Raw genomic sequence first — 12,906 nt, forward strand, 5'->3', positions numbered from 1 at the left:
ACCGAATTGCGAACTATTACCGGTCCACGAAGTTTTTAAAGATTTTATTACTTCAAACTTTATTTTTATAATTTTAATTTACTTAATATGTTTTTTAGATATTTATTTCTTTTTAAATACGGTTATGTTGTATAGTATGCTTCCTTATTATAATTAGAAAAAGTACTTAGCTCAGGTATCATCAACCCGGCCAGTTGACGGAAGATCTCCGTTTCGCTCGCATACATTTAGCAGAGCTTCCTCGGGAACAGCATAACATAATTAGCAACGCTTAACAAAGAAAAAATATAAATATATAATTAAAACCATACCAATATCAGTAAAATATACGTTTAGTACTAACTCTAACTGCTAAAGAAAGCTACAAGGCGTCAGCTATGATTAGATTCCCAACTCCGTTTAAGAATATTTATGTAAATATTCTTAAACGGAGTTGGGAATCTAATCATAGCTGACGCCTTATAGCTTTCTTTAGCAGTTAGAGTTAGTACTAAATGTATATTTTACTGATATTGGTATGGTTTTTTTCTTTGTTAAGCGTTGCTAATTATGTTATGCTGTTCCTGAGGAAGCTCTGCTAAATGTATGCAAGCGAAACGGAGATCCGTCAACTGGCCGGGTTGATGATACCTGAGCTAAATACTTTTTCTAATTAAAATAAGGAAGCATACTATACAACATAACCGTATTTAAAAAGAAATAAATATCTAAAAAACATATAGTAAATTAAAATTATATAAAGTTTGAAGTAATAAAATCTTTAAAAACTTTGTGGACCGGTGATAGTTCGCAATTCGGTCATACACCGGATATGTTCTAGTGCTGTTATGATCGCGAACACTTGAGGTCCATTAAGAATTCTATAAAACATTTGACCTAGCAGGTCTTAGTTTGGTGATTCTATAGCAGCCTGTATAGTTTGGAGAAGTGAGTGCGTAGCACATTGAGCGTAAAGAAGGTACCTTTTGAAACCTGAGAGCATTTTAAACATTTGAAGGTTTTATAGAGCACTGTAAAAAGCATTTCAAATTTATGTGACATGGCATAGAAGCCAGCACCATATGAAAACCAGAATCTGAATACTTGAAAATAAAATTACATTCAGAATTAGTAGTATTGAAAGCTTTATTTTTCTATACCCTTCATATGGTAAACAGTTTGCCAGCTCTCTTGGATAATGTTTCTTTTTTTTTTTTGTGTTGTTTTTTAAGCTGATACAGATGATCCTCCAAGAATCACTTCAAATCCAGTCATCAATGGGAATGTAGCTATGGCTGATGGACACAATAACACAGAAGAAGACATGGAAGATGGTAAGTCAGTGGAATTGCAATAATTCATTACCACAGTTAAGCAAACTGTGGGTCATGTTTTCTAAAGCTTAGCACATGCAAATGGACATTCTGTTAGTAAATTGACATAACTTTGCTGGAATAGACTAGTGAATTGCAAACTGTGTGCTGTGGCAAGATTCCAGGTGTGCCCACAGGGATTGAAGGACACATTAAATATACCGAGTGTCGGTGCCTCTTCTCCACTCCGCCCCCATATGAAACTTGTTTCTTTTTTCATGAGCTTGGGACCATGTCTGTAGGGCTTCCGAGCATGCGTGGACATCGATGTGATAAACATTGTGTGCATGTGCGTGATGTCATCGTGTCAATGTCTGCGCATGCTTGGAAGCTCCCCAGTCACGGCCCCAAGCTCAGGGGAAATGAGACTAGGTTTGTGCGGGGCGGAGCAGGATGTGGTGAGGTGGGGTGGAGTTGTGGGTGTGCCACAGAAAAACATTTGCTCCATTTGTATGCTGGAGCAAAAAAAAATAATTTTGCAGGACACTGGGATAGACTAACGCATAGGCAGCGGAATGCTTTTTTGTTTGGGGGGGGGGGGCCCACAAGCTCTGTCCCCAGACCCCATAATAGTACTAATTGTAATATAATTTTTCCCATTCAGTTTTCATATATACACACAAAATAATCTTATTAACAATACATAATGGTTAATCACAAAATTAAACTACACAAAGCACACTATATGCTTCTCAAAATTCATTCCTACCAGAACACAGATAACCCAAATAAAAGTACTATATCTCTATCTATATAAACATAACCTAAGATTCAAGACTCTGCATGCAGTACAACCCCAGAGAATAGAAACAAATGCATTTCTTCCATAACAGTGAAAATATAGACAGCAGATGTAATTTCTCAAACTAACACAATGCAATCACTAAATTGAAAATAAAATCATTTACCTTACCTTTGTTGTTTGGTGATACCGGTTTTCAAACCATCTTTCCCAATCTCTGGCTGCATTTCCTTCTGTCTGTATCCAGGGCCACCATATCCATTTGCTGGTTTTCTCTCCTTCACTTTCTGCCATACATCCATCTTTGATCCAAACAGACTGGGGATTTTGAATTACAGTCCACTCAAGGGAGCAATACTTTCAAAATACTTTACAGCGACATTGTACCGCTGCTTTGGCGCCTTGCTGAAGAGCTTATGAGCACATTTAAATATTTAAAAGCCTTTAAATGTTACATGATGATATTATTCGAGAAACTTGCCCAGTATTGATGGGGGGGGTCTTTTGTGTTTTGTTCTATACATCCATCTTTAGCATTAACTTTTATTTTTTAATTATTTTATTTCACAATAATCCACAAATACAACAAGCCCACAAAAAACAATACCTCATATCCAAATACAAAAAAACACCAAAGAAAACAAAAGTATCATTCTCAAAAAATTTTCCCCCTTGTTTTCCCCCATTTCTCCCCCAACCTCCCCATCCCTACCACCCCATCCCCCTCCCACACAAAACAAGAAAATAGAGGAGGGAATCTCTCCCCCCTCTATCCAAACAAGGACATGAAGAAACCAGCACAAAAGTACATACCAACTATACTGACCACTGCACATAACTATCACATACCTTGTGATAAGTACCCAAAGTATTATGACGAAGAGCTGTCAACTTCGATATCAGCTGGAGGTAATCCAGCCGATGATAGAGCTCACTAGAACCAGGAATTACCTGGTGACCGCCAGGGATGGGCCAAAGCTAACCTAGTGGCTGTGAATACACAATACGCAAATTTCTGTTCAGGCTTTGTAAAACCAGGTACACCCACATTCAACAAACACTCCAAACACACCGGCCAATATTTTCGTAACACTCTCACCAACACACAGCCTACCATTTGCCAATAATCCTTAACCAATGGACACCCCCACCAAATATGAAGAAAATCCCCTTGCTCCCCACACTGACGCCAACAACGATCTGTTCCCCGCCCCAAAATACGCTGCACCCTATCAGGGGTAAAATACCACCAGTAATACATCTTATAGCCATTCTCAACATAATTAATAGATAGAGTGGGCAAAAATAAACCCTTATAAAGAACCTCCCAATTCAACATCCTATTCCCCCCTTGAAAAACCCTTTCCCATTCTACCCTATAAGAGTCCCAGGGATCCTCCCTATATAATAATGCCTGATAAACCCTTGACACTCCCCTATGCCCAAACCTCATCTTCAAAGCAAGCTCAAGGTGGGTGGCCCCTAAAGATATCTCCCAAAAAACCTCCTTAAGCATAAAAACACAGCTGAGTATACAGAAACGAGTCTCTAGCCTCCAATCCATATGCGTCTTGCAACTCCTCAAAAGAAACCAATTGCATATCCCCCCACAACTGTCCCAAAAACCTCAATCCCAAACGCACCCATCTACAAACTCATGCAAAGCCGAAAAACCAGGCAATGCCGCTATGGCCATTTGACCAAAATATCGGCGCTCCGGAAACATCCGCCTCCAGAGCCGATACCTTACCATCAAGATCATAAGAAGAAAAGGATTGGAGTACGTAGACGCTCCATAGGCACCCAAGGTAACTTCCATAAGGAAATACGAGGTAAAAAATGCTGCTCCACGTGTATCCACGGACGATCATCAAAGGACACCAATGTAACAATCTCTTGTAATAATGCTGCTTTATAATACAAATAAAAATCAGGAACCCCCACGCCCCCCTGCAGTTTAGCCCGATAAAGCACACTATGCTGCACCGGGGAGACTTTTTCCGCCAAATATAAGCAAAAACATTTCGAGAAAGTCTCCAAAAAAATTCTCCAGTAAGGTTATAGGCAAAGCCAGAAACATATACAATAATTTCGGCACCACCATCATTTTAATTGCAGAAATACGCCCCATCCAACTAAGGGACAAGCCCTCCCATCTTTCCAATTCTTCAAAAATTTGATGCAACCTGTCAGGATAATTCACCTCATACAACTAGCGATAATCTGCCGTCAACCTAATACCCAAATATTTAATAAAGTGAGGTGTCCAAGAAAAAGCAAATTGAAATTGTAAAAAGCGCACCTGGGAATTCAGGATTTTGGATTTATCCATATTCACTTTAAACCCAGACAGGCTACCAAATTCCTCCAACACTCTCATCACCGAGGGCAAAGAGCATTCCTATCCCTTAACAATAACAAAATACCATTCACATATAACAGAATCTTATATTGAAGGGATCCCACTTCAATGTCCCGAATATCAGAATGCTGACGGATCCTACATGCCGGCGGTTCCATTGACAAAGCAAACAATAAAGGAGAGAGGGCACAACCCTGTCACGTTCCTCTCTCCAACTCCATCGCCGGTTGCAAACAGCCATTGACTTTAAAACTCGATAGCAGATGATCATATAAAAGGCGAAACCACTGATAATATTGTTGTCCTATACCTATCTGCTCCACCACCTTAAAAAGGTAAGACCAGCTTACCCTACCAAAAGCCTTCTCCGCGTCAAGAGAAAATTTTATAATCGGTATTAAGTAAGGAGATCAGGCGATATGCCGCACAATTCTCAGGATCTTTCCCCTGTTTATGTATCAGTCACTGCTGCTAATCTCCACGAGTGTGGTAATGGATGATGCTCATCAAACCTATTAAACACTCTTACCAAAATGGGAATGAGAATCTTCTGAAATATTTTATAAAATTTATTAGTCAACCCGTCCAGCCCAGCGGAAGTATGCAAAAGCAAAGAACTAATCACCTCCTCAATTTCCAAAGCCGAGATAGGTCGGGAGAGGCGAGAAGACTCTTCCAATGAGAGAGCTGCCAAAGGTAAACCAGAGAGATAGTCTACAATCACCTCTCCCCCCCCCCCCCCCCCCCCCCCCCCCACCGACCAATCTGCCCGGTACAGCTCTGTATAAAAAATATTAAATGCCTCCCCTATGACCTGCGGGGTAATACAACGGACCCCATTCCCATCCAGCACACCAGCAATATCATTCCGCGTAGCCTGTAATTTCAATTTATGAGCCAAAAGTCTACTATTTCTATTGTTAAATTCAAAATATTCCTGACGTATTTTATTCAGGCCTCTGCTATGTCAACCAACTCCAATTCTTTCAATTCTAAGCGCAAAGTAGCCAAGCACTCCTTCTCCGCATCAGTATGGACGCGCCCCCGCACCATCCCTTCGAAATCCAACAATTCCGTCCGTTTAGCCTCCAAGATCTGGCCTCTATCTCTACGAAGAAACGCTTCCAAAGCAATCAGTCTTCCACAAACAACCGTCTTTAATGCCGCCCATAAAATAATAGGATCAAGATCATTAAACTCCAAATATTCATGCAACTCCTTTGCCAAGTACTCCACTTGCGTAGAGTCAGTCAATAACGTGCCATTAAACCACCAGGGAACCACACGTCTCACCAAAGGCCCCCCTTCAAGACCAACAATACCGCCGCATGATCAGTAAACACCACAATATGTATAGTACAAGACAAGACCTACGATATAAAAAAACTATCCCCCAACCAATCGTCAAGCTGGGATTCCGAATCATGAACAGCTGAATAAAAAGTATATTCCCGGATCCCTGGGTGTAACACATGCCATATATCACAAAGCCCCCAGTGAGAAATCAAAGTGTGCAATGCTCCTCTATCTGTCCCCCCAACAGAGGGAACCCCCTGATGAACTATGCACCAAAAGATCTAAAGGCAAATTAAAATCACCCCCCACTAACAACAACCCCTCCTAATGAGCCTGCAACACCCCCTCCAATGTAAAAAAAAACCCATCCTGATCCACATTTGGAGCATAAACGTTACAAAAAGTATACTGCTGCCCCTGTAAAACTAAACAAATTAACAAATAACGCCCCTCCGGATCCTGGATAACTTTGGTAACCTTTAGCTGCATGCCCTTAGCAAATATAATAGCCACCCCTCTAGTTTTTTTATGCTGTTGGTGATTGGTAGCATGATATATGTCCGTAAAACACGGAGGCCTCAAAAAATACTCCACAGTGGGTAACAAATGAGTCTCCTGTAAAAATAGTATATTTGCCCGATGATGTGTCAACTCTTTATATAATAAATGGCCTGCACATTCACAGACAAAAAACGAAAATCCTCCATGAAAACCCCCAAGCACACAAAGCAACATAGCCACTGTACACTTCCAGCAGTCCCCCATGTCCCCATACCATAAAACCAAATATACACACAGCACACAATTTCTTCTTCCCATCCTCTCCCCACCCTATTTCACCCCCCACACCACCCCTCCCTCAACTGTTGGCAGCAAGCATCGCCCCAGCATGCTTACCACCATATACGAGGAAGAGTCCCTTTCCGCATTCCCCCTCACAAACAGCAACCCCCCCCCAGCATATAAAGCCTCCCCTACCTCCTTACAAAAGCCATCCCCACCAAAAAAAAAGGCCCAACTCAAAGCAATCACAACGGCACAAATCCAACAAACCCAATCACCCCCAAGCAAGCCAAGGCACCCCCTTCACAAATCAATATGTTCCCAAAGGGGACCACCACTCCTCAGCAGTATCTAGCACACCAAAACTTGCAAAAAGTCCACTAAACAGTCAGGTGCCAGGGTTGCCCTCTGATTGCTGTTGCCGCTGCGGCTTCACGGAATGTCTCTTTAAACGCCCACCATCTCGGCGGACCCTCTGCCAATGCGGACGTGGCGACAAACCCAAATGCGAAGGACCCTCTTGCGAATGTACCACAGGTGTAACCTGAGAGGGCAGGAACTGAATCCCTGGAAAAAGTACCGTGGCCTCCTCCAATGTTTTGACAGTTCTCAAACTACCATCCAAATAGAAAAGTAGAGCCAACGGTAACAAATTGATTTCTCATTAAGATATTGTACCAAGGGCTTCAGTTGTGCCCCACGGCGCAAGGTAACCGCTGACAAGTCTTGATAAATTTCCAGGTCAAAAGTGTCCCATTTAAGTTCCTTCAAGCCTCGAGCCTTATGATAAATCATTTCTTTCACCTTGAACTCTTTAAAGCACATGATAATATCCCTAGGCTTGTTGCCTCTCAGAGCCACCAAAGCTCTGTGCGCTCGCTCAATCGCCACCGGTAAAAGAGGGCCCTCATCCGTAGCCCCTGCAAATAGCACACCAACGATCTGCTGCACCACCCACTCACAATCCTTATATTCCGCCACCTCCGGTAGTCCTCTGATCCGCAAATTTGCACGGCGGTTTCTATTTTCAAGATCTTCCAGCTTACAATGCCACCATCTATTAGACTTTGAACTATTTAACTTTAGTCTAACTGGGGTCCAAAACGCTCTATGCAGAAGAAAAAACCAAGTTTGTCTCATAGATGCAGACACTGTATATCTCATCCTCCAAGACCAAATTTGATGCTTTGAGATGCTGAAATTTGATGCTTAATCTCAATGCTCCAAATATCTCCAAGACCATTTTGGGGTTTCTTTTTAATAGATTCATTTATAATTTTATACCACTGTGCGGCCTAAAGTCCTCATAGATGCTGGCATTGTAATCTTGAAGTAGGGACTATAGATCATCTTTTTTTTTATTGTCCCTTTTATTGTCCCTTCTTAGCCTTTTGGAACTCAATTTGGGATCAAGTAAATTGTTTATTGGAAAAGCATGTGGCATTATCTTATGATACAGTACTATTTGGTATGTCAATGAGGAAAAAGAGCTAAATATCATCAAATAACAATAAACTTTTATTGATAATGACAGGAGTCGCCATTCAGCATATCACAAGTAATTGGAAAAACTACAGTAGACTCAATTATAATTTCTGGTGTAGCTCATTATATCACTTATATAAAATGGAAAGAATAATAGCTATACAACAAGGGAATTATAAGAATTTTAATAAAATTTGGGAGCTATTAACTTCTTACTGTAATGAGTAAATACCATTTTCTATTGAAATATACACCATTTAATGTTAGGAAGGGGGAGGCTTTATATATTAATATTGGGAAAATAATAGAGGGAGTGATGGGGGTAGGGTGGTGTGATGTGTTTAATTGTATTGTTTTAATGTCTGCACACTTGATGTAAGATTTAAAAATGAATAAAGAATAAAAAAAAAAAAAATCTTTCAGCTTATCCAGAATAAAAGCCTGCTGAGACTGCAACTCCTTTCAGCGAGTATCGGTTGAATAAGTTCCTACTATTTTATTTCCAGTGGCAGAAAATTTGCTTAGGGATGGATTCTCAAAACTTACCATGCCCTTAATGATGGTCTCTAAACCAGTTCCAGCTGGTTTAGCATACCAGTATTTTACTGGCTGAGTTTTGAGACTAAAACAAGAGCAAAGAAATTGACCACGGAGGATCCACAGAGAAAAAAGTCCAAACGAAACCAAAGAAACACTGTGGAGAGACAATGTTCCTGATATGGCCTTTATTAGAAAATCAACATAGCAATCCATATAAAAACCTTAAGGACCTAGCCCTCTGAGAGCTTTGGACCCAACACGGTCTGTGTTTCGACAAGAAAGTCTTCCTCGGGGGTCCCTGCTAGTCCTAGGGCCGAAGATACGTGAAAAAGCTAAACAATCCAAAAGTACTGATGCGTAGACACTCTGCATGAGGCGCGCTCCAAAAAGCAAGCAAGTTCCTATTTCAGATCTGGCATGGTAGTGGAACAGATGCTATTAGCTTGCAGAACTTTAGAAAGGGTCAGTAAATAAACTGCATATTCAGTGTATAAATCTTAAACTGGTGCAGAGAATAAAGAGAGTTTAGAGAGATCCAGGATTCTTAAACATTTTTATGAAAAGAGGTATAATGGTCATTAAATGTGTTGACAATAGAAATTTGCATGCATGTACTTTCTTTCAAAAGATATTGTAGGTTACATACATGTATTTCAAAAATATTCTGCAAATCTGATCAACAGATTATTAGTGTGGATATCAATCATCATCTAAAAATACATTTAAAATAGGGCTGTTTGATCCTAAGTCAAGATGTGGATCCAAGATGGTGTTCGATGCCTGGTGACTGTGAAGATGTGCTGAGAAACTGACTCTTCTGACTTTTTTCACAATTATGCTGAAGAGAAGGGGTAGAAGCACTGCTGGAGCCTTGCGGTGCCCCGAGATCCCCCCCCTTCTTGCTGTGATAGAACAATTTTTCAGCCGCCTACAGAGGGAGTCTGCTGATTCGGGGAATCGCCTGCTAGACCTGCAGGCGCGGAGTGATGCTCATCTGGAAGTCCTAGAGCTCGAAGCTACTTTGAGCCCCGACACTAGGAGCCCACCTCCCCCGCCTCAGTTAGCTAGCTCTCCAAAGGAGGGGAGTATATCCGAAGTGGCATTGTTACGCCCTGAACGAGAGGCTGTTTCTTCTGGGAGCCAGCTGATGGAAGCCTCGATGGACTTTTTCAGTCCTAAGGCAGGTGCTGGGGCACAGAATTTTGTGGGAGAGAAGAATCAAGTTCAATGACTAGAAAGCATGCAAGGTGAGACTATACAATTAGCACATGAAAGTTCTTTTCACATAGACAAATCAACTGAAGTTACCCTGGAGGCCATCTGGGACCTGGCTTCCAAACTGGAGAACTCTTTAACTAAACAAATGAATGACTTGGAAAAAAATCTGCAGCTTCAGAAAAAATAAATAAATGACACCAAAAGAGAAGGTTCTTTGATAAAAACTGAAGTAAGAAATATGGAGAAGGAAGTAACAACTATAAAACAAGTTCAGTCAACTATAATAAAAGATAACCAGAAATCTTAGGAGGAAATTGAAATACAGTGGTGCCTCACACAACGAACTTAATTCGTTCCAGGAGCAAGTTTGTTATGCGAAAAGTTCGTTATGTGAAACGCGTTTTCCCATAACAATACATGTTAAAAAAAATTATTCGTTCTGCAGCATAAAATATGCTAAGATGACATAAAAAAGATAAATTTTTTGTTATTATTTTTATTTAGATACATCTAAAAACATAATTTTATTTTAAAAAAACACACATTTTTTTAATTTTAAGACAGACTAAGTAGAGTCTACCGAATCTTGCACATCTTCATCCATTTTCTGCTTTTTGGCCGATGGTTTCATGAAAAACTTGTCCAAAGTCGTTTGTTTTTCTCTTTTCTCCAACATCTGCCGGAAATAACGGACAAGAGTATCGGAGTAAAGATCGTTGATCCTGTTTGCTTCAGCTGAATCCGGATAGTGGGCATTGGTAAACTCCTGAACTGCTTTCCATTTGACCAGGATGTTCTTGATGTCAGCAGTTGGGATTGGTTGATTGTTTGATTGTTGCTCCTCGTTATCAGATGACACTTCCCTTTGAGCATTGTCCTGTTGCTGGACCAGAAGTGCTTGGAGCTCTTCAGTTGTCAGCTCTTCTTCGTGTTCCTCAATAAGCTCCTCTACATCCTCTTCCTCTACCTCTAATTCCAACCTTTGGGCCACTGTGATGATGTCCTTCACCACTTCTGTGTCATCAACTACTGCTTCTTCCTGGGTCCACGAAGGCACAAGCATCTTCTAAGCAGAAATGAGGGTCCTTTGTGACACTTCTTCCCAGGCCTTCTGTATAAGTCGTATTGCCATAAGGACATCAAATTTCTCCTTCCAAAACTTTCGGACAGTCATATTGTCTCCACCAAACTCGCATTCTTCAAACACCTTATTAAAGAGGGCTCTAGTGTAGAGTTTTTTAAAGTTCGCAATAACTGGCTGATCCATTGGCTGAAGAATGGATGTGGTGTTTGGTGGCAAATACTGCACCTTGATAAAAGGATAATTTTCCTGCAATATTTCCTCTAGGTCTTTTGGGTGAGAAGGGGCATTGTCAAGTATCAGAAGGGCTTTGAGCGGCAGTTCTTTTTCCAGCAAGAATTTCTTCACGGCAGGAGCAAAGGTTTCCAGAATCCATTCGTTGAAGATAACTTGGGTCACCCAGGCTTTTTGATTGGACTTCCAATGGACGGGCAGTTTGGACTTAATAACGTTATTTTTCTTGAAAATTCTTGGATTTTCAGAGTGATAAACCAATAGAGGTTTGATCTTGAGGTCTCCGCTGGCATTAGACGAAAACATAAGGGTAAGTCTGTCCTTCATGGCTTTGTGTCCTGGCAATTTCTTCTCCTCTTTTTTGTAATGAAGGTTCTGCTCGGCATTCTTTTCCAGAAAAGACCCGTTTCATCGGCATTGAACACTTGTTGTGGGCAGTATCCTTCATCCTTAATACATTTTTGAAAGTTAATAGAGAACTTTTCTGCTTCTTTCTTGTCAGCACTGCCAGTCTCACCATGCATAGTAACGCTGTGGATTCCACACCTTTTCTTAAATCTAAAAAACCACCCCCTGCTGGCTTTGAATTCTTCATTAGCTTGATTGCTGCTACTTCCAGGGACGTTTTTCTTTAGATCGTCATAAATTCTCTTGGCTTTGTGACAGATAATATCTTGGGTTGTTACGTCACCTTTCACCTGCCTGTCCTTAATCCAAATCGCTAATAGCCTCTCCATTTCCTCGTGGATTGAAGACCTATGTTTTTCATGAAATAGTTTTGATACTCCTTTGGCTACTTTGGCTGATTTGATTGCATCCTTATTTGTCAAAATGGTGAAAATGGTGGTCTTGCTGAGGCCAAACTCTTTGACGAGGTCACACTGTTTTACCCCACATTTACTCCTTCTAATTATTTCCCGTTTCATTTCAACAGAAATCACCTTCCTGCTTTTTTTAGAAGCCATGATATATAAAAAATATTGAGTTTATCTTAAAAGGACGACTGCCGTGATACGTGCGTGATTTAATTCGTAATGAAGAACGATTGCCGCGATACGTGCTTAAGTTAAGCGCAGTGACTAACGACTGCCTGCAGTGCCTGCGCGGAAGGATGCAATACATCGGCAGCGATCGTGGAAGCTCGGGCGACTTCGTTGTGTGAAACGAAGTTCGTTGTATGAATCATGAAATGAAGTTCGTTGTGTGCAGCGTTCGCTGTGCGAGGCGTTCTTTATGCGAGGCACCACTGTAATTGAGAAAAATTATCATGCAAATAATTTACGCCTCTTGAACTTTCCTAGTTTCCTCAGTAACGCCCCGGGAGATGATAGAGATATTTTACAGAAATTTTGAATGTCTCGGAAGATTCTATACCTCCTTTTACACGCATTTACTATCTTCCAGGAAAAGTTCAAGAGCAACAAGGCACAGATCAGGCTGAACTCCAACAGGAACCACAGCTAGATCTGATTGCATTTTTGGAAACATCTGCTAGAGAACAGGCAAAGCCAGCTATGCTTCTATTATCTGTTGCATTATTGCCAGACAAGGACTGGATAATGAGAATGTTCTTTAAGAATAAATTTAAGGAGTTTCTAGGAATGAAAAAGCAGGTTTTCCCAGACGTAAGTAGTGAGACTCTGAATCATAGAAGGCAATTTCTTATTCAGAAGCCAGTGTTGTTCAGTTAGGTGGTGTGTTTTTAATTTGATTCCCATGCAAATGTATGGTAAGATATGACGATAAGAAATATGTGTTCTTCGAACCATCTCACCTTACTAGCTTTCTGGCATTGAAAAGATTAGAAAGGGAA

General features: G+C 40.8%; 1 protein-coding gene across 2 annotated transcripts in view; it reads left to right on the forward strand.

Moving 5' to 3' along the window:
- Window positions 1–12,906, forward strand: part of USP7 (ubiquitin specific peptidase 7) — a 396,159-nt gene that overhangs the window by 61,685 nt on the left and 321,568 nt on the right. For both annotated transcript variants that reach the window (XM_033962812.1, XM_033962811.1), the window contains exon 2: window positions 1,212–1,313. In XM_033962812.1, the coding sequence (XP_033818703.1) occupies window positions 1,212–1,313 (102 nt within the window). The remainder of the gene's footprint in view (window positions 1–1,211; window positions 1,314–12,906) is intronic.

Source organism: Geotrypetes seraphini, chromosome 11, assembly GCF_902459505.1.
Source record: "Geotrypetes seraphini chromosome 11, aGeoSer1.1, whole genome shotgun sequence".
Lineage (NCBI taxonomy): Eukaryota > Metazoa > Chordata > Amphibia > Gymnophiona > Dermophiidae > Geotrypetes > Geotrypetes seraphini.